Here is a 22,595-nt window from a genome sequence, read left to right on the forward strand (position 1 = left end):
TCATGACCTCACATTTCTCAGTAGGAGGGACATCCCGAGGTCGGACTAAACAAACAAGAGGATGCTGGTTTCATTATGAGTCAATCGTTTATTCAACTCATCACAGCGCATCGCACGGCTATGAGAGCGAACAAACAACACGGCACATTCAACACTAGTTTAAAAAACAGTCAAAGGAACAATGCAGAGAGGGAAAAACAAACAGGAAGAGGATGTTGCAGCATGTCGTGACGGTCCAAACGCTGTGTGGATGTATCAGCACACAGCAAACTTCCCACTGACAGTTAAAACAGTCCGATTTTAACTTTTCCTTCTTTACACCCACTCAGGATCCCACTGTCCAGCAACTTCATGAAGTCCAGCTTGACCTGAAAAAAGGACATTATGAAGAATAATTCTCAATGAAAACAGTCACGAGAAAAGACAAACACTCGAGTCCTCAACATGAACTGATCACTTTAATAACAAGCTGCAATAATTAACAATTTGAGCCTCAAATCAATCTGGTAATCAGTCTTGATAAGTTTTTCAGTCCATCACGAGTTGATTAGACATCAAATCACCCGTTACTTTGATAACTGATTATTAAATTATTTTATTCCTGTGACTCAAATTGAATTGTTTAACTCTTCTTTGACTGTAAACACAATATCTCTCTCTGTCGAATTCTTAAAGGAAGAATGTGCAACCTGATGTTTGGCGACACCTTTGTTGAGTTAGCAAGCTAATGTTAGCGCTCTTTAGTTTGCACGTAGCTTCACAGTGCGTGTAAGTTTACACCAGACCATGATCTAAAAACGCTTACGTGACACTCAAATGAGCAGTGAGCACAGTGTGTTACTCTTCTTTTCTATAGTCCTTCACTTAAACAGCTGGTGTAAATATGACTCAGACAACAACACAGCCAGCACGTCTCGGCGTCTCATTATAGACCGTCATGACTCAGAGAGACAGATTTACAGATTGGATTCTTTCTGTATTTAAGTGTAAAATGTCGCACATTCTGCCTTTAAGACAAAACATGTAAAGTCAGGGTTGGTCGTTTTCAAAAACTAGCATCATTTTGAAAGTAGCATCCTCTCCATACTCTGTATTCACCCCCTCCCCTCTGCTCTCCCTCAAAAGCCACGCCCCTCACTTACATGCACATTGATCCAGAAGCATATTTCAGTGCATGCTTTGAGTGTGGGCTCGTGCATGCACGGGGCAGAGAGGCTTGATTGATAAAAAACAAACTGTCATCCGACATTGGTCGAAGTTTTTACGTGTTTACAGCAGCTACAGACGACGGATTTGTTTTTTATTTTTGTTGTTTTTTTCAGAGCATATGAATTATTCATTTCTGTCAGGACTTAAAGACAATTTTAACCGAAATGTTATAAAGTGTATCTGTGGAAAATGACCTACCCTGCCTTTAAGTGTCAGAAGTTAAAGTAAAGGACACAAGATGGCTTCTGTTTTACTTAAAAGTCCATTCACTGCATATTGGACCATGATTGCAGGTCATAAACCATTCTGAATGGTAGATGTGATCACAGTCAAGGAATGCTGGGTAAGAAAAACAGATATGGCTGGAAGAGATATTTTAGTGTCCTGAAGAGGTCTAACATTTTATAAAACATCCAGCTCATTTCACATCCAGCAGGGGGCAGTATCTCACCTCAGGAATGTCCACCATCCTCCGGAGTTTCTGGTCCCTCCAGTTCCAGTCGAGAACCATGTACCTCAAGGCCTGCAGGTTCAAACCCTCTGGAGGAAAAATATGAAGTGTTTACTCAAAAAAAAAACAAGACTTCAAGCACTTAGACTGCAGGACCAGAACTTTCACACATACCTTTCTCAACGAGAGCACTGATCCTTCCAGGGGTCCCTACTCCAATGTGTGTGACTCCCTTCTGCAGCAGCTTCACCTGCTCCTCTATCTGTTTAGAAAACAAGAGAAGAAGAAGATGCACTGTTTGAACTCTTCACTGCATGCAGTTTTCGTGCGTTTTAAACAGGCACTGTGATCTCTACTACCTTGATGTGTCTCGCAAAAAGTTTTAATGCCTTGGCTTCGCCCTTGAAGGTCGTCAGCTGCCTGGAGATGATAAGAAAACAAAAAAAGCACTTGTATAATTATGACCGCAAAGTTGCATTGTGGATAAAAATCGACACACGCCACCTCTGTGTTTCACCTACTTGATGAGCTCGATGGCTCGCAGAGCAGAGCTGCAAATGATGAGCAGAACCACAGAGCTCTTCTCTGTGTGCTGTTTATGAACCTTCGCCCACTTGGGACAAACTAGGAACAGAAAAAAAGAAAAAAGAGAGAAAGTGATTAGTCTGTTTAAAAGCAAGCGGCTTAAATGATTTCCAATGAGAGCGTCGCTCACCTTGTTTGAGATACGAGGACAGGCTGTGTGTCAAGTCATTGCTGGACAGGAAGCAGGAGTCTGGAAGATGATTGGAGGACAGAAGGTGACCTCGGTGAATCAACAGATCAGCACATATTAACAGAGCTTGGAAAGGTAACGGTGACTCACCCTGCAGTTTGAGCTCCTCCTGCTCGATCACAGAGCGTTTGTCGGAGAAATACTGCGCGATCAGGCTCTGCAGGTCTGCAGGGCAGCCTGGCTTTGGCTCCGAATTAGACAAGACATCTGTGATTGTCTTCTGATAAATAAAACAACAATCAGGAGAAGTAATGTCTACAAATAAAGCCCAGTGACTGCAGTTCCTCTTTTAAAGCAGCAGGTGTCACCACACTCACCTTCCGCTTTTTTTTCACTTTGGATGCCTTCTCATCCTCGGACTCTTTCTTCTGAGGGATAATTAACTCCTTCTGTGAAAAACAAGAAACACGATTACACCAGTCAGATTCATTAGCAACTAGCACTAATGGTAATCATCTGAGTAAATGAATATTATTTAACAAACACAACACTCTTTAACATGACTTCACCATGTATTGTATTGGAGCAGATTCATTGTGATCACCATCAGATCAACCTGACTTAAAGTCCCTTTAACTTTAATCTATGAAAGGATAAATTCACAATATTTGTAATCAAGGTTTTTATTGGATGAGAACTACTTAATGTATCTAGCTCTGGGATCTTATGGGCTTGTGTTTGGGTTTTTTTCCTCCTCTGACAGTAAACTGAATACATTTTGCGCATGGAAAAACAACATTTAAGGTTATTTCATTGTGGCTTTTGGAAAACACAGATTCATTTTCTAAAAATAAATAATATAGTTAATATCTTAATTGTTTATTTCTGCTTTGGTCTATTTTATGATTTGTCTACAGATGCCAAAAGTCGAGACTTCAAATACAATTCTACTTACAGACACAAACAGGGAAAACGTTAAGGATTCACAATGAACCGTCCGTCCATCAAATCAGAGGCGCGACTTGTCAACATACAATGAAGCACACTGCTCGGGGCCCCAGGCCAGTTAGGGGGCCAACAATGGCCGACTAACTTCAATCCAGACCAGTGGCTGAAAATGTGTTCAAAAGTTTGTAATGAGAGTGAGAAAGCGCCGTAAAGAGGAGACTCAGTCTGGTTAAAACAAAGTGAGCCAATGATTAAAGGGCCTCAATGCCTCATAGTGTGACTTTAGACTCCTGAAAAAAATGATTCTGTTTCAAAATAAATATTTATCTCATGTGAACAGCTTTGAAACGTAAAGTGACCTTGGAATTACAAGGTGTTAAATGTTTTGTATTAAAAAAATACAAATGATAATCCCTGACAATATGTATACAGTATATAAATATTTTGTTTGTGTTACGTCATTATTTATGACATCATTGTGATAAATGTTTGTCAGAGGGGCCCCAGAGAATTTTCATACAGGAGCCCAACAGACTCTACAATCACAACTGCAGCATCAACTAAAAAAGAAAAACGATGAATGTTTCAGGTTGTACGCAGAGAGGGGGGCGGACATGGGGACTTGAACCGACGACTCTTTGGTTCCCAACCCGAGTGCTTACACACTGAGCTTCAACACGCAGACGCTCACATTAAAAAAAAAAAAAAAAAAATACGGGTTGATTTGACTAGTTCTCTCCTTACATCAGACATGATGACAGGCAGATTTGGGGCAATTTATTTGGAAACATTCATTGACATCTCTTCAACATCCAGCACAGCTTTTCTAATTGTCGAACATGTAAAACCTAATTGACAGCTTTTACATCTGAAGGGCTCAAATATATTAAACACCTGTTCATTCTTTTTCTTCTTCTTTGCCTTCACTGTTTTTTCTGTCCCCGTTTTCTTCCTCTTCTGTGGTTTGGTCTTTACGTCTGTGTTTTCTGCACCTTGTTCTTCATGTTTCTCCTCCTCACCTCCTGATGCATCTGTAAGAAGAAAAAAAAAAAGAAAAGAAAAAGACATTTGGTAAACTTGGAATGTGAAAGAAAAAAAAAAAAAAGTTTGGCAGCTCAGAAAAACATTTTGAGGTTAGAAATATTAGTGGTTTTTGTTATGTACAGAGACGCCTGACCTCAATGGGCACCCTAGAAATAAAGGATCACTGTGGATACGAGCCTGCGTAGTTCGACTGTTTCCACAGTTTGGCACTTGAACTGGGGAGTTGGCAGTAGCACGGTGAAGTATTTAGGACAGAACAGAAAACAGAAATACTCAAACGTTCCCTGAGATAACAACAATGCAGCAAAGCTCAATCCAAGCATCTGGTTATATTTAGCCTCTCTGTTGCTACCACTTCTCCGTGCATACCTCTCATCTCATGCTATGAGGTCATGCTCAGACCCTCTGGCATACATGCATGCTTGTTCAAAATGCTTTAAAACAGATGCCAGATAGAACCGGGTAATAAATCTGTGCGTTTCACTGCAGAGCCCCTTCCTGAACGTGTACGTTCTGAATGCCTGTTCTTCTGCTTTGTAATCGTCCCCGAGGACCTTTAGTCAAAGAACAGACATGCTGACATCATCTCGCCTCCTTATTAAGAGCACAAGGATTTAAACATGTCGCACGTTTCTGTCAGTGCTGCACTTTTAAGTTGAAGATGTCGGTGCGCTTAATGATTGGTAAAGTCAGGGAAATCATCTTAATCCTGTGCGTGCGTGTGTGAAGGGTTGAAGCATGCTACACTTCTTGCCAAAACCTAATCAGACACAAAACAGAACATTTTTCAAGATTAATTGTTGGGTCGTCTTGATACGAGAATTTTAAACTTTGATATAAAAATAGTGAAACAGGTATCTAAACCATGGCAACAAAAGAACGTCCTAGAGACGAACTCTTGGGGTCACTTCTTGTTTTGTGTTTCTTTAATGAACAAAAGCTTGCTTGCAAGTTTAGCTACCTGTAGATGGAGTTCTTATTCCAAACCTTTGGACCTTTCCATAAAATCGATTGGTAAAGTCAGAGGTTGTATCGTGGTTGGCATCGGATGCTCCATCATTCACCGTTTAAGAAACCTCAAAACCAAAGTTCGAAAATCTGAGTGAAACAAATCACTGCAAAGTTAAATATTCATTTCAATGCAGTGACATACTTTCACCTGGTTTAAAGGAGCCATACACTTCTTGGTTGGCTGTTTTTCTTGAACTCTAATTACTTGATGCTGCAGAATGAGCTGAGTGATGCTTGGGGGGGGGGGGGGGGGGGGGGGGGGGGGGTATCCACTCTGATTTGTTTCAGCCATCAGACCAGACAGACAATCTCTCTGCTGAAGACCAACCCATCTATTGATCTGCTCCAGCAACAAAACACCTCTTTCCTCTCTCCCTCTCTTTCGCCGCTGGACTGTGGGAGGTCGGTAAGGATTCATGGAGTCAGGGAGCAGAGAACGAGGACGAGGACGATGTCAGGGGTGAGGAGGACTTCCTGTGAAGATGCCATGCGCTAAATGGATCATAATCCAGATGCACCTGTGCTACAGCAGGTAAGTAGTTTATGACTTTTTAAAACCCAAAACCCAAAGTGAAATCTCCTGACTTTGCCGTTTTGTGCTCAATGAGCTGTGAAAGAATCTACAATGCACCTTTGTGTTTACGAGTGAACCAAACCTTTAGATGTGTGAAGCTGCTGACGCTGCAGTCACACTGATGTTCAGCCTGAAGCACATTTCCAGTCTTACTGATGGCCCGATGCGCAGGAGCCATCGAGAGACACTTTTTAGAGGTGACCACTTCCTGATTCAGCAGGTATTAGATGTGCTGCAGGAGGCTTATAGTCACAGTAAACAGGATGCACATATTTTTGTATGGAAATGTGTATTTAAAAAAAAAAAAAAAAAAAGTTGCAAAGTGTCAAAGAGGGTGAGCGTTATTCATTTCCTCATGTGTTGAAATCTGAACCGGTAGATGTGTCTATCAGGGGGCTGTTTCGCTAAATCACCATGGATACCAGTTTATCATCTTCAGCTAGGTCAAACGAATGCAATCTAATGCAACAGCAGTGAAACACCTCGTCCTCTGTGAGAGTTGCGAGGCTCCGTTTAGCTAACAGAGATATTTTTCTTATTTAGTCGACTCTCATTTTGAAGTTTTTGAAATGTCTCAGAGTCTGATGCAACACATTTTAACAGCTTCATAAACGTCGGCCTAAAGAACAACTTTAAAGTTAAGTTGGGTCCAAACAAAAACGGAGCATTATCTCCCTGCTGAGGGGACGATTTAAAGCTGAGAAACTGAATATGTAATGTTTCTCTTTCTGTGTGTCACAGGACATCGAGCTTCTTTTATACCACTTTAATGAAGAGTTGAGTTGAGACACAAATTTAATCACAGGCTAAAATAAAGGATGTTGCCATACACGATTTCATGGAGGAGCCTGAGGGCCCAATTAAATGTAGAGTCATCTAATCAGCACACACAATCACTCTGTAATTAGTCATCTGAATACAGGTTCCTGGTATTTAAAAAAGGGAACCTTTTTTAAGTACCAGGAACCTTTTGTTAATACCAAGAACCTTTTTTAAGTACCAGGAACCTTTTTTAAGTACCAGGAACCTTTTGTTAATACCAAGAACCTTTTCTTAGTACCATGAACCGTTTGGAACCCTATGGTACTTTAGGTACCTGGTACATTACTTAAAGAAGGTTCCTGGTTCTACCAAAAGGTTCCTGGAACTTAGAAAACGGTTCCCAGAGGTGTTTTTTTTTTTTTTATACGCTCCATTTGGATCTTAGGAAAGATATGTGTTATTCATAGTAATGCATGTAGCTGACATGATTGACAGGTGGGTGTGATGTAACATGTTTGTCAGGAGGTTTAAAACTCGTCTCGGAAGGGACTTTCAGCACGGCGGCTGCTGTCGATGAGCCTCCAGAGCCGCAACAGATGGCCGACGTCACTCAGGCTTTGTTCATTCATGTAGTCTATGGTTAACATCTGTACAGTAACATAATGAGAACAGGTGTTTGATGTCGTGGAATGGTTTTAGTTTGTGCAGCGTTCGGTGAGCTGAAGTATGTCAGTTACTTCATGCGAGTTTATTCACCTTTGTGAAGACACCTATGACTCCTCAGATGCCTTACTCGCCTCTGTATGACTGAGGCTATGGTCTAAACCTGATCTATAAAAAGGAATCATAACTACACCAGTTGTTACTGCTCTTGAAAGACTAATCGATATTGTAGTGCAACAACAGAACAGTCTGTATTTATTCTGTTTCTGTGCTCTTGTGTTTCCTTCAGTATGTCAGCCCTCATGGTAACGTTGGATTATGAATGTTTTTGTTAAGCGAGAGGGCGAGTGAGTCTGTACTCCGTCCTAATACTTTCTGCATTATTTTGCATAAACACAGTTGATGTGCAACACCTCAGGCAAATGAATAGATTCAGTTTAAATATGCATGACAAACATTGACCCTGGTTCTTTCACTGGAGGAGAGAAAAGCTGGGGGATTCATTTAAAATCAAATAATGAATTGAGGTTATTTATAAAAGGCTTACGATGAGGAATGAAACGCCACATCTAAAATCAAGGGAAATGTTAAGCAGTGTGTTCTAAGCGCAGACGCCACTTTGGCTCCAGATGGTGGAGTCAGCAGGATTTTGCTTCCATGCATGCGGGGCAGTGAGCTCACAGCTCCGATGACCATGGATCAATGAAATGGACAGCAGTGAGAGAGGGATCAGATGAGGGGGAAATGAGGCGGCCCGGTCATCTTTAATGGCGGATCAATAGAGGTGACTGGTTTGAATGGGTGGTCGATGGCGCTGACTGGTTGTAATGGAGGATCAGTCGGATGATTGTTTCAGTTCCAGACGGATAGCTTTCAGACTTTTTCGGTTCGAAAGTTTGCGTGCTTCACTGTGTGAACTGGCGCCGTCTAAAACAAACCACTTCAAACTGCGTCGGCTGTGACCTCTGAAGAGCTCTTAATTACCACCTCCGTTGAATCCATTAGTGCGATTAAAGATACCACTTTGGCCCGGTAGAAGGATAAGACAAACCAATTAGACCTTTTATCTCCCTGCAGCCCATGCACGTCCGGCTATACAGTATAAAAGGTGTGATAGTGTTTGATATTTCTCCTGTGGGCTTCCTTCAATAAAAACAAGGGGAAAAAAACTTTCCATGAAATCAATTCAGTGCTTGTTTGAACAATCAATAAGTCATCTAAAGACATGGGCTATGGCCTGGTCTTTGGGAGAGGTGCGGGAGGATGAGTGTGTGTAGCAGTTATTGGTTTTGGAGGCCTGCAGCTTCCTCTCTAAAGCCACAGTATGAGCGTGTGTTATTGTTAAATCAATGGGGACTTTGGGCTGCATGAACTAAATGAACGAGCAGGCTGTGGTGGGATGTCTGAAGCAGAGAGAAAGAGAGATAGAGAGAGAGAGAGAGGCCGGACAGGATACCAAAGTGGTTTTAAACGAATGTACAGTTCTTGTACGTGTGAACTTTTTTCTCGTCTTTTAAACCTTCAAAATAAAAAAAGGGAACAGTCACTGTTGTCAGGGTTCGTTCAGAAAATCTTTTTTTCACAGTGACAGCTAAAAGCATGTTGGGCACTGAGTGAGACCAAGATTGACTACTTACAGCAGATTTCTACTATAGTTAACACATAATGGATATCGTGTTCTTTACACACAGAACATTCTCACACACATACCTCGTTGTGTTCTCTGGAGTTTTGGTTGTGAAATGTGGAGAATTTAAACAAATATCTGCTTTGTTTTCTCAACTAAATACACAAACTTTATTCAAAGGAAAACATGGATCCCTGTTGAACACTGCGTGGAGCTGAAAAGCTACCCGGAGAGAGATGGTTTCACTGTTGCGGACCCCCCACTGTAACTTTTATCTTCATATAGCTTTCCAGGGAGCAGATTTTCCTCTGAGGACGGTTTGTGTTTAGAGTGATGAATTTCCCTCGGGATCAATAAAGTATCTATCTATCTATCTATCTATCTATCTATCTATCTATCATGGACCTCAGAATCTGTTCCAAACCTCCACAGTGCACCTTGAACCACGGTGTAACGGTCCTCACAAAGACCTTAAAGGTTCTCCTGTTCTAGGTCCTCACGTCGCTTACATCTGGAGCTGAACAGCAAGCAGATGAAGATTTAGCACCAACGCTCACACACTAACACGGTGTGTGGGCCCTCGCAGGATATCTGTCGACCAGTTTTCTTTTTAAAATCGATAGGATTGCCATCTGCTATTGATACTGTACAGGTCTATGTCTCGCTTCTTTGTGCGTTATGATCTGAGTCTCTGGCCTGCTTTTGGGGAGGGGGGGAGGAGAGAGAGAGGGAGGTCATTTATTCATTTTTCAACCTGTTCTATTAATAAATCATTGTATTTAGCTGAATTTTAAACAGTTTCTAAAAGTACTTGGCCAGGCCAACAACCACGTTTGCTCCTTTGCTCCTCCTAATTAAGTTATGCTTGGCAATTTAACGTCAGCCGGAACCAGAAACAAAAAAACAGATAGCAAATTCAAAAGTGTTATTCAAATAAACAAGTTTTTTTTTTTTTTTTGAAGTGTCAGAAGTTGAATCTCAGATATCAGTTGAAATATAATTTGCAGTCCTATCCAGCCAGCTGACTGGAAGTGAGGGTGAAGAATGGCCAATAATTAGCCATTAATTTTTGAAAATGGTTGCCAATTGGAGCCTTGTAATTATTATTGTCCAGCGTGACCTTCACCTGATTAACTCCTGGCCGGAACGCTTTGATTAAAGCTCCAGACAATGTCACCGAGACGGAGCTAATCACGAGGTTACATAATGAAGACAAAGCTTTTAATCTTTCACAAGAACCAAATGAGGAAAATCTTTTCCGGCCCAGCCCTGACAGCATATTTGACTTATGTAATGTGGATACAAGCTCTGTTTCCCAATGACACTTTAACGCTTTATTACTCTGCATTTACTCTCCTCCTCACTGGTCGCTTCCCCCCCCCCCCCCCCCCCGGTCTAATTCACAGATCTAATCCTTATCTCTTCATCCATTCCTCTCCTGCTCCTTCCTAAATCCCCACACAGCACATATCATATGGATGATATTTGGAACACTTCTCTCTCGCTGTCTATCGATCCCCGGGGGTTTTAACACGACACGTGTGGTATTTCTCCTCTGATGTCAGAGAGTGAACAGCAGAGACACCAGTGGACGGTAGAATTTCACATTTTCATCGTTCGTTTCTGTCAAGGAAGTCGTGTTGAACAAAAGGACGACGCTGACATCAGGACAAAACAATGCTGACCATATTTCATGACATCACTGACCACCAAATGGCGTTGTTTTGCTTTGCGCAACTATGATTACAGTGTGATTTATGGAGCCGAGTTACAAGAATGTCGGGCAGACCACCTACCAGAAGAAGAAGGCCAAATAAAATAAACAACCAAATACATTGTTTGGTTAAGAATAGGCTAAAGCTGAATTTGCATGACCTCATTCCGTTTAAATGTTTGGCTCGGCCTCAACTTTTCTTTATTTTAGTTCCAACAACCGACACCCAAAAAAGAAGAAGAAAAAAAAAAGTCCAAACTTTAATGACTTCATGAAGACTGTCGGGTATGTAGCGTTAAACCGATGACACAGAAGTGATAATGTGTGTCCTCTTTCATCGCACGCAACTCACACTTTCTGCAGTCTTAAAAACCTCGAGTACTTTAAGAGGCAGAGTCACAGCCAAATCTTGCACGTACAACGTTTCAAGGCCAAGAGAAGCTAAAAAGCCATGCCAAGAAAAAAAAAAAAAAAAAACAACACACCTAAAACATTAAGAGAGTAATGTTTCAAGCTGAGAAGAACCGTTTATAAATCTTTCTTATAAAATATAAGGCCAACATTGTTAAAAAGAGTTCAGAGTGCATTCTCTGAAGATATTTTTGGGGCCTTCAGCTAAAGAGAGAAATGTTGGGAGGAAAGAATGGGAGACAACAATGCAGCAAAGGGCCGGGGACGGACTTGAACCCGCGGCCGCAGTGCTGAAGATGACATGGGGTGCGCGTCATAACCGCTAAGCTGTCAGCACCTCTACTTTTCTCCTGTTTCATAGTTTAAAGAGCACAGATAGGAAGAGAATGTCAATACGTAAGAGTCACGTGATCTGTCGCGTCAAATGTGAGACGAGACACTGACGAGATGCCCGTGTAAAAAATGTCTACTCTAAACTCTAATGGTAAAGTCCCTGGCTATGAAAATAACAGAGTAACACTTTAAACGGAGCCCAGAGTCATTACAGAGAATGATTAGAACAGAGGCAGTAAGGGAGGTTTATGTTGAAGTCATTAGCATGAAGCATTTAGCAGAACAGTGCAGCCTAAGCACACTCATAATCATAAAGAGCAACAAGCCGAGCCTTTCTGGTGACTAAAGACATTCAGAGGCTGTTCAACATCTCCTCGACTCGGGGATTATTTTTCAGTTAAGATCACTTTGACCAGCCATGCCTGCAGTACTGTGCTCACGCCAAAACATACATCAGCCAAACTGGAGGCCAAAGCGGGCTCCAGGGCACAGACGAAGCCCGCTCGCCTCCCCCCTCTGACAGGTGGATATGAGCTGCTCCTGGGGAATGAAAAAGCTCGAGAGCAGGGGTCTCAAATTGAAATTACTGTGGGGCCACAGACAAGGTTATTTGCTCTTTTTTTTGGGGGGGGGGGGGGGGGGTCAGTGCGTCTACCTCTCCTCTTGGGAAAGTAATGATGCTTCAAGGCCCTTAAGGTCCTTCTGGATTATTTTTCTTTATAGTGCATCTGCAGTTTTGCTTTCCATACTTCAACTCTTCCATGGAGGTCCATGGAACTCTTGAAAAAAAAAAATAAATAAAAATAATAATAATATATATATATATATATATACACACACACACACACACATATTGACCAATGAGTTAGGATTGGATAAAGATATGCAGAAGTCGGCTCCTTTTTGTCCCAGTTCAAATGGTTTTGGTTTTAACTGGAACTGGGATTTTGTGTTCTTCTGAAACGTGGGTTTTAATACTTCAGATAATAAAGCTGTTGTGTAAAATGTAGAAATGTGATATTGGGTTGGTAAAAATATAAAGTTCATATAAGGAGTCTCTGCATTAACAGTTCATTTTTCTCTAGAATATGAATATGCTAAATGTTATCAATACTTTGATCTAAACTTGGCTACACGTCAAACAAAATGCGAATTAAGAAGGACCTGACTGATATACTAGCCGACCTCTTTCTTATATTTATTTACCAACATCAATCACAAGTTTAACACGATCATGTCTGAAAAAAAACAAAAAAAACATTATTTTATTGGGGACCCATTTGATTTTTTTCAAGGGGAAACTGCACCCATGGGTCCCAGAGTCTGACTACCTCGAAACCCATCAACATGACTGCTGGCTAATTTCAAAGTAATAGGTGTGATCATTTGATGGTCCCAGCCTGTGACTTTATTACACCTAACTGGACTGTTAAAGAAGCCACCTGTGCGTATCTGCAGAGCAGGTTTTATTGAGGAGAGAGTGCAGTGAAAGCCTGCAGCCTTTACGTTTGAGCATTGCAGGAATGCTGGCTGCCCCGGGTTGTGTTGAGATAAATAAACAGAGGGAGCGAGCCACATGTGCTGCTGCTGCTGCCAGCCTGCCTGCCAGAGGACGGTCCCCACGGGGGCAACCCTGGCAACCATTATTGAAGCTGACTCTGGCTCTGAGCCAGAACTCACGTTTAGAGGCATTTCCACATGCTGGCATCGCATGGGAGTGTTGCTGAGACATCAGCATGCGTGTGCTCGTCTAGACGCTACGACCACACTAAAAAAAGAACAGCGCTTGACTCATGACATCTGTGTGTGTGTGTGTGTGTGTGTGAGGGGTTCAGACCTCATCACTATTAGTCAATGACACAGAAGTACAGTACATGTCTTGGCTTGAATGCTCACATTAAAGGCGCCATCAGAAGGGCTGAGGAAATACGTTTGTGTTGGCTTAACACTCACACTAAAGTAAACTGCCCCCAGACTGCAGCAGAAACTATGACCACCAACTCACATTAGCTTTGCATGTTGTCATCTTAAGCAAACCCTATAGGCTCAAACTACTTGAAATGTTGCGTTTGAAATGGGGGCCCCTAACGACAAAGGTATTAACTAAGTTATGTTAGCAGCAGGTGAACCAGTAGGCCGACGTGCACCGATTAGTTACAAGAACAAAAATCTAAATGGTGTGAGATTTGTTGTCATGTGGGAAGAACGGAGAACTCGAAGCAAGCAGCCTGGTTTTGGCTCCTTCCCCGCACGTCCACGATCATTCCAGCTCTATCCACCGTCCCGTCTCTCCAACAAAGGCATGAAAGGCTCAAAAGAATAAATCAAAAAAAAAAACGGTGCTTCTAGCAGAGTGCAATATGAATAAAATCAGCAGAACATGCAGCAGTCAGTGTGTGTGTGTGTGTGTGTGTGTGTGTGTGTGTGTGTGTGTGTGAGTGTGTGTGTGTGTGTGTGTGTGTTTTGAACAGAATTAAGTACATATAACGGCATGGGAAAGGGAATTGGTGTCAATAAAACCTTCTTAAATGTGTCCAAAGAAAACAGGCCCCGTGCCACCACATAAAACACGAGCACCAACTCTCATATGGTGTACTGCATTTCGTCATCTTTACTAACCGAATGCCAAAAACCGTTTAAATCCCCAAGAAGGTTCGGTTTAACTCATGACTTCAACCATCTTCTCTCTGACTCTCTTCTTCTCCCACCAAATACATCACGGAGAACGGGATCTTTCCTGGCCTCTGTGGCAAATTGTCTTTTCAGTGCCCCAGTGATTTCTGAACACATCATTTGACTGGCTGGTGCCTCGTGAAAACGATCAAGCCCCCGTCTGTAGCTGAAAACGAGCAGAGTCAAAGAAATCAGGGACAGCTGGAAGAGCTTCATCCGTCACCCTGATTGATACAGAGAGAGTATTAAGAGGAAGGGAGGGAGGGCTGACATCATCGGCCTTTCTTTCCGCGCACAGGCCGAGGGAACATACTTCGATCTGCACAGACACGATCTATTAAGAAAGCAAAACCGCGCTCACAAAACGTGCGCAGGCTACAGGGCCGCCTTCTGTCGGTGCTTGTCTCGCACAATGTTCATCTCTTACGTACCAGTGTTCACCCTGTTTAGAGACGCTCAAGGTTGCGCTGAGGCCTTGGTGACAACAAGCAGATGCTGCCCGTCTGTGTGCAGAGGAGGAGGTGAAGGAGAGAGAAAGTATTACTGCTTTCCTGTTCGGCAACAGCATTTCTAACAACAGCAGTAAAAGCTCCGAGGAGGTCTTAATCACAGTCTTAAAACAACAGCAGTGAAAATGAGATTTGTAGACATAACAGCTGATAGTTTTGCCGATTGCTTTTCACTATTTCCCCAAAATGAGCAACACAAGAGCCTTGAGTTAACTTCTCTAATGAAACTTGACCATCGGCGAGGGACTGAAAAGGCGTTCCCAGGCCACTGTGAGCGCTTGAACCAGAGAGGCAGAGCTGAGGAACAGAGCGATGACCTCATCGTTCACTAATATGAACCTGCTTGCTTTCTGTCTCTGAATATGGTAGGGGGGACGAGTCAGAGGAAGCTGGCCTGCATGAACTGTTTAGCTGATGAGATTTGCTTCAGCTCACACATACCCCGACAACATACACGCATCTTGCTCTCATATGGTCAGTAATCATGGTCCTACTTTCAGGCAACCGGTTTCTTTTTTTTTTTAGTCCCTCTGTTTGCCAAGTCGACAGTGATTGCTGTAAACGTGCTAAGAGAAAGACTCTGAGATGACATAAGCCTCCCTCAAAGCAATGCCAGCTGCAGGCTGATCCGTTTCACTAATGCTAACTGTTATGACAAGAGGCCTCCTGACTTCTGGTTAGCCAATACAGGCTTATATAATCTGCATCAGCCTGTCTCTTATTTGAGTCAAACAATGGCCACTTGTACTGCAAAAGACAAATTGTTCGACCTTGTTTAGCCTCGATGTTCAGAAGCACACTTTAACTTTTTTTTGGGGGGGGGGGTCCCCGTGTTGAGCTGCCGCCACTAATCGTTTCTTTCTCCAGTTCCTTCCAGGTGGACTTAAAGCCGTCCTGCACCCACATGGAGAAAGGTTCAAAACTATTTTGTGGAGCCAGGGAGTAAAGGACTCCTTCTCCATTCAACCCCATCCGCTAAAACAAAAAACAACAAAATAAACAAAACAAGAGGAGCATAATGCGAGACAAAGAAGAGAAGCGGCGGTGCAGCCGCACCAGAGACGTCCTGTCCCGTGACGACCTGCTGTTTCTCCTCAGTATCTTAGAGGGAGAGCTACAGGTGGGAGGAGTTTTTCGTATCCGGACACTTACAGAACTTTGCAAATTAAAACTTTTATTTATAAGCTCCCAAAGAGTCGACTTCTTGCTTCTTCTGTAAAACAGTAGACTAAACATGGATGACATTCATTATGGCCGCTCCTTAAACTGGTGTAAGTGCTCAGCTTTAGGATTTCTTTTGTGTACTTAAGCAATGAAAAAATGAAAGCAATTATTTCACATCTATACAGTGTTAATAATGGGCAGCTATTTAGGAAATCGAATTTTCTCTGATAGTTTCAGAACTCTCGACTAATACTTAATTCTAGGCATCAGAATCAGTAGGAGGGAAATGGTACCCCAGGATCTTCACCTGCAGCTTACGTAAGATGCTAAATGTGTTTGACTTGTGTTTGTCACCCCAGGCTAGGGATGAGGTAATTGCGGTGTTGAAATCCGAGAAGACGGATCCGGTTCTACTCGGGGCCCGATACAGTTTTGGTGGAGCAGAAAAGGTGCTGCGTGCCCTGCAGAGAGACTCCCTCCGGGCCCAGCAGGACCACCTGGAGGATGTGTACAAAAGACCGATCGCTGAGGTACCAACAGTCAATAGTGAGAAAATAGACTCCAGATGGAGCGGATAATCAAATTTAATGAGGTGAATGCATTACTGTCTCACAACAGAGCGTCTATTACTGCTGCTTCACTGCACAAATTTGTTATTTGCACAACAGGTGTTACATGCAGCCGATCTATTCCTCTGCAGAGATGATCAATCTGTACGTTTAAGGAGCGCCGTTGTCTGTCAGGATGCATCTTTCTAAGAGAAGCCGTTTCTGAGGAAACCTTTTCATAGGAAGGCCATTCGAGTATCTCATGTGAGCAGTATGCTGTTACAATTAAAAACACATTACTGTGATTTATCTTAACTGTCAGAAGCTCAACAGACATGCAGATGACTCAACAGGGGACGAAAGCATGTTTTTACATTTAGGTGGAAGTGAACCTTCTTCGGTGTGCAGCTGAATTCTTCAATCCAACGGGACTATTCTAGAATATATTTGTTTATTTAACTCAACTCTTGGGATGAAACTTGATTCATCCCAATTGAAAGGAAGAATGAAGTGGTTAATTCTTTCAGTAAACAGTAGTCCCCCATGACAAGATTAAAAGGAGGATATTTGCTGTATCTTAAAACATATTTGACCAGTTCAAAGATACTAACTACATAATCCTCGTCCTTCTAGTCTCTAGTATGAGCAGACAAACGAGGTGTAAAAGGTGTTACTGTTTCTGTTTGGTTCAGTCCACAGAAAAAGACGGATGGCAGATTGACATGACAGTTTGAGAAAGTTAAAGTTAATATCTTTCTCATATTCAGTTTTGACATTCCAGCGCACCTTGGAGCTTTTCTCTCCTGCTGGGCCGCTGTCCGCCCAAAAATCAATCAAAGCGGACAGTTCAGAAGTGCCGGAGGCTCATTTCTTTGAGAGTCAGTAGCTGAGCCGAGAACGTCAGAGCGGCTTTCAGACCAGCGCCGCTGCTTTGACGATGACCCTTCTCCGCTTCCATCACAGCTTGTAGTGAGCCTTGTAACCTTTGTGAAACTTGGATAGTTTGGTACCCAACGCTAGAACTTTATACACGTTGCCCTAGAAGTGTGTTCTTACCAGATTTCATTAATTTTGTCCAATGAGAAGTAGAGCTGTGGTAAGAAAAAATCAATGCATGCAAAAATCGAAATTTTTTCTTGTGAGATATAAAATCGATTCATAACTTCTAAAATCAATTTCATTACATTTTTTTTTTTTTGGGGGGGGGGGGGGGGTGTTCAGAATCATTTTGAAGCTAAATTCGTAACCCCAATCTTGAGACACGCAGATTCCCAGCCCTAATGACAACATGTGTTTTTCAATAAACATTTTCCCCATCTCACTAAATGTAGTGTTTGGTTAAAATTGCTTTTCATGTGCAAATGTCTAAACTTGGCATTCGGCCTTTCAACTGAATCAGCGGTTAGCCAAATGTGCACGCTACAGTTAGCGTTAGCACTCGATCCATAAAGTAAGACTGACATCAGCGTCTTCATTGCCGTCTCTTTTGTTGTCCCCTCTTTGTCTTCAGCTCAGCTGCTTTGTGGAGGCTCAGAGGCGCTCATCCGAACAGATGATGGAGAGCTTCCTGGAGGTATCTCTCGCTCACAGCAGGACTCTGCGCGAGCTCGAGGAGCGAGAGAGGAGCCACAGGGCTCTAATCCACGAGAGCGAGTGCCTGACCGCTCTACTGGAGCGGGACAGGGAGAGGTTGGTGAACCAAACCCTCGAGTGTCAGATGAATGCCTATGCAAAGATTGATATTTTGTAGCTCCCACTAAATTGGAGGCCTGGGTTAAAGCTCGACTTGCAGAAAATACCCGTGCCTCTCCGAATCCTTCCTAATGTAAAAGAGATGAGGATTTACAGCTAGTGCAGAGGAGGCTAAGGGATTAAAGTATTTCAGCACACTGGAACAAGCCAGATCAGAGCTCTGTGATGTTCACTTGTGCAGGCTTAGATACTTTTAGTCTACGTTGATCTGTAATGCTCTTCATGGCTGGGAGCAAAGGCGCTGTTTGGCTGCTTCATTTTTTTCTGCCAACCCGGTGACCTCAAGACTGTACTTAAGAGTTCCTCCTCTTAGACAAAGTCTATTACATCCTTGACTTGGTTAAACCTTGTGGCCGGCTTGGCTCTGTTCACTCTCCCTTGTAAACACATAAACATGCTGTAACATGCAATTACACGTATGGTCTAAATTGGCACCCTTCACCCATTTCAACAGAACCACACAGCACATGATGAAGCCTTCTTCTAAGCTAAGTAAACGGGCTGAGGCTTTGCTGCTGAATAGAACAATTTTGCTTCCTGAGCACAGAGGACATTCAGATGTGGCCTTCGGGTAGAGCAAAGTCTAAAATGAAGGTGGAGCTCGTGTGCCGTTTGAGGCCCACGACGAGTTCAAGTTCCTGGTTGTCTCGGCTCATGCACCGGCAGAGTCCACTCTGTAATCTAGCTGTGTAGAGACTTGACCCACACTGGGCTTGCAGCCTTGGGAGGAGACTAGTTGTCTGCATCTGCACGCCAAAGCGAAAAAAAAACACTTCACTGATCCACAACAGGCATACGCGCAATTAAGGGCCAAAAATAGTGATGCCAGTAGTGATCAAGTTTTTGAGAATTCAGTCTCTCCACATACAGCATGACCACCTCAAACATCCACACATAAAAGGTTCTGAGGTTCATCTCGGCCTAATGATGATTAATACACGAGTAGACAGACTGTCTGTGGTGCAGGGTGAACCCTGTGTGGCTCATACATTCCTGACTGCATGAACGGAGGATTTTCATCTCCCCGCCCGCCCGCCCGCCTTCATTAATTCTCCTCATGAACGGGTGTTCGCAACGAAGCACTTGAACTTTTCCGGTAAACGGGCCGAGGCCGTAATGCTGCTATGATGTTGTTGTTCAGTTTGACTGTCAGGGAAGTCTTTGTTTATCGGAGACCAAAATAACTTCAACGTAACTCCATTTGTCTGACCCTTCCTTTGCCAGCCGAGAGGTGAAACAATTTCCCCGATAGATCCTGAGGTCCATCGTCAGGACATTGACCTGCAATATGACCTACCACTGTGTGTTTGGGCCCCACGACTTCTACAACGCCTTCAAGTGTTGAGAATCATCATGTGTGATAAAACGCACTGATCAAACAATGCATCTGGTTATTGTTGACGTCCATGTCATACAAACATCTATTTATCAAATGAACTTTTCACTGGGCTTGTGAAAAGTCTGATGAGGAAAGATCTGTTTGGATCCATATTAAAAACGTGAGTTACACCTTTAATCATATACCTAAAAAGGAGACACACACACACACACACACACACACAACCCTCCTTCATGCAAATTCCCCATCAATCCACAGAAATGCTCCTTTGCCTTGTATTTATTTAAATTTCGTCTGAGGCACTCAAATTGAGTTTATAGTCCCCCCTCTTTGTGTGCGCTTCAGCTTCTTTCAGCTTGGCACAAACAGGTTTAAGCTGAGTCACTGCTTGCATTTATCCACGGGGTAAACAACACGCTGCACATGGCGATACGCCTGTCCCTTTCATCTCCCTCTTCATCCTGTCCTTCTTACATCCCGCTCTGCAGTCGCCTAAATATTTCACTGAAAGAATTCCCACTCCTGCTCCTTTTCAACTATCTTTCAATCTCCCTCCCCGTTTCTTTTTCTAAAGTGCACGCTCTGAGCCAAGAGAGAGCCTGGCTTTAAATCCGCACCCCTCTTTCTTCTTTCACTCCCCGTGAAAAAGTATGTCGGTGAGGTGCCATGTGCAGAGCAGATGACCTGTTTGAGCTGCAAACTATACGCTAAATTCCAGTCACGGCATATAATCACTTTATGCCACAGAATGATCCCCTTTGCGTGTCAAAGGATGATTACATCTGCACATCACAATGCCACGATCTGGTTGTTCCAACCTCATGCTATCAGAACATGCTCCGAGTCCTTGTGTGTGTGTGTCCTACGATGTGTCACCAGGCTGACAGCATCTTAGAATAAACCGCACACACATGTTCAGCTCCACAACAGACATGCACGCTCTGAGTTCTGAATCCAAAACACTTCACAGACGCTATCACACACCCGCAGAGAGGAAAAAAAAAAAAAAACACTTTTAAACTTCATGTTTTCACTCTGCACTGATGTGGCCTTCATTTGGATTTATCATCAATAAGGGCTACAGGAATGCAGATGTTTTGGGAAAACGCTGAAACGACTAAGAGTCTATGCTATCCACTGTTTGACAGTGCTGTGATTTGACCAGCTAGATAACAGCTCACAGTGACATCGCTAACATTCTCACAGATGTCATGGCTCATGTTAACAATGGTCACCAGCTTACTGAACAGTGGACGCATACTTCCATGACTGGCTGATGGAAATATCTTCTGTTTCGTTTATTAGACACAAATAAAGTGTCGAGAAATCACACACACACACACACACACACACACACACACACACACACACACACACACACACACACACACTGCAGTAATGTGGAGATGTCAGAGTGCACTGGTGGAGGTCTGGTGCCCTGCTCAAGGACACCTTGGCAGTGCTTAGGGGAGTGAACGGACACACACGGAGCGGAGATCACAGAAGTGTTAACAAACCGTACAAATCCATCAAATAATTGTTGAAGTATTTGAGTCACGTGGACCAACAGACAAACATGCTACAAAAGCAAACTGCTTTCATGGTCCAAAAAAAAAAAAAAAACATGTTGGAAGAAACATTTTCCTAAAAGGAAAAGGACAAAGTAAAATTGGCTGTGCTGCAGCGGAAACCCACAGCTGCTCTGTCCATCTCTCACCCTGAAATCCACCATCTGCAGGCTCAGCCAATAATATGTCAGGAGGAGCTGTGCATAAATTATCATAGGAGTCTGGCAGTGCACCACTTTAGAGCAGAAACGCTGTTGGGCTCATTTATTAGCTGTAGCAAGAGTCTGAGGTCAGTTTAGTCATTCCTTCAGTTTTATTAAACTTGTTGATAAATGAAGAGAACAAAGCGCGGAGCAGCTGCTTTCCCTTTTTTGCATCTCCAATATGGCTTCTCTCTGACCCTTTACAGCACACCTGAGTTTTTTGTCTTCCAGAGGCAGAAAAACTCAATATCTCCAAATTACACCCGTGGATGAAAATAGGAACGCGCTCCTCTCGTATAAAAGGGGAATATTACATTTTGACGATGTTTGTGGGTTTTTCTTCGAGTGGAATGGCCAATGAGGGATCGGCCTCATTCTTGTAATTGAGGACAAGCGCTGCAGATGCCAACTCCTCCGAAGAGACGGCGGACCTCGTGAACTCTGGTTTGGGAGTCGGTCTGCGGCTGAAATCTGGGGGAATGAGAAGGATTCTTGATTTCACATTCCACAACGAGAAAAAATATCTCGTCTTATTGAGGCCTGTCCTTACAAAAGACTTCTTAGGATTTTACAGGCCGAGTTTTTAACGAGACATACTTCTGATCTCATCAACTAACGACTGGCTAACTAACAAAGCTGATTATTAATTGACATGTGAAGCGCTTCAATGTTTCCAGTGCGTATTAAATTATATTTAACAGCGTGTTGTCTACAGATGGATTATTCACTTCCATGTATTTAAGTTCAGTATATTGTGCTAGTATTGTTTCATCTATGAAGAAGTCAAACTGCTGGTCCACGTGATTATATCAGAAGTTTTCATTTTCCATCAATAACTTTAATTTAACAATGTTTTGTAATGAAATGCAGAAATGTTAATGAGCTCAGGACATTACTGCTGTTAGCTAAAAAAAAAAAAAAGGATCTACTCATGCGCTGCATATAATCACATGTAGAAAGAAACAAGATATTTTCCTGAAACATTGGTTGTCTTGATATTGAAAAAGCCAAAGAGATATCGGTTGCAGAAGAGTAGCAATATATGACTAAAGTGTATTTCAGCAACACTTTGTTTGATGGACCACTTAAACAATGATATCGGCCGATATCTGCCCTGTAGACAGGAAAATAGTGGAGCATGAGCCAGAGTTTAATCACTGCTGTTTATTTGTAGTCTTAAATCAATCGAACTATGGCATCTAGCATCGCTAACTACTGATTCAGAAAAGAGGTTTTCATTGGGCGGATACAATCTAGCTCTGACTTCCATTGTCAAACATTTGAGAAAATGGCGACATGATGGAGACTTGCACCAAAACAATTCATAAAAACACTAAAAAAAAAAAAAAAAGTCGGTATCAGAGTTATTTCAAACAT

The 22,595-nt window shown here is 42.7% G+C and overlaps 2 protein-coding genes across 2 annotated transcripts in view; one reads left to right on the forward strand and one right to left on the reverse strand.

Moving 5' to 3' along the window:
- Positions 1-68: 68 nt before the first annotated feature.
- cmss1 (cms1 ribosomal small subunit homolog) overlaps positions 69-22,595 on the reverse strand; it is a 32,869-nt gene continuing 10,342 nt past the window's right edge. The window contains exons 2-10 of the mRNA XM_079357686.1: positions 4,218-4,354; positions 2,753-2,824; positions 2,526-2,655; positions 2,376-2,435; positions 2,182-2,284; positions 2,020-2,080; positions 1,835-1,922; positions 1,661-1,749; positions 69-368 (exon numbers count right to left, since the gene is read on the reverse strand). Of these exons, the coding sequence (XP_079213812.1) occupies positions 285-368; positions 1,661-1,749; positions 1,835-1,922; positions 2,020-2,080; positions 2,182-2,284; positions 2,376-2,435; positions 2,526-2,655; positions 2,753-2,824; positions 4,218-4,354 (824 nt within the window). The 3' untranslated portion in view covers positions 69-284. The remainder of the gene's footprint in view (positions 369-1,660; positions 1,750-1,834; positions 1,923-2,019; positions 2,081-2,181; positions 2,285-2,375; positions 2,436-2,525; positions 2,656-2,752; positions 2,825-4,217; positions 4,355-22,595) is intronic.
- LOC306832287 (filamin A-interacting protein 1-like) lies at positions 15,358-19,078 on the forward strand. The gene is made up of 3 exons (XM_079356850.1): positions 15,358-15,764; positions 16,168-16,338; positions 17,867-19,078. The coding sequence occupies exons 1-3, from the start codon at positions 15,663-15,665 to the stop codon at positions 18,104-18,106; spliced, it is 513 nt and encodes a 170-aa protein (XP_079212976.1). The 5' UTR covers positions 15,358-15,662; the 3' UTR covers positions 18,107-19,078.

The sequence above is a fragment of the Symphodus melops genome (genome assembly GCF_947650265.1).
Source record: "Symphodus melops genome assembly, chromosome: 12".
Taxonomy (NCBI): Eukaryota; Metazoa; Chordata; class Actinopteri; order Labriformes; family Labridae; genus Symphodus; species Symphodus melops.

Bases quoted from the DNA above. Each gene is read 5' to 3' on its own strand.
- LOC306832287 (XM_079356850.1), top strand. From the start codon at position 15,663: ATGCGAGACAAAGAAGAGAAGCGGCGGTGCAGCCGCACCAGAGACGTC. The intron at 15,765-16,167 runs GTGGGAGGAGTT...TTGTCACCCCAG, and splicing joins TCTTAGAGGGAGAGCTACAG to GCTAGGGATGAGGTAATTGC. The intron at 16,339-17,866 runs GTACCAACAGTC...CTTTGTCTTCAG, and splicing joins ACAAAAGACCGATCGCTGAG to CTCAGCTGCTTTGTGGAGGC.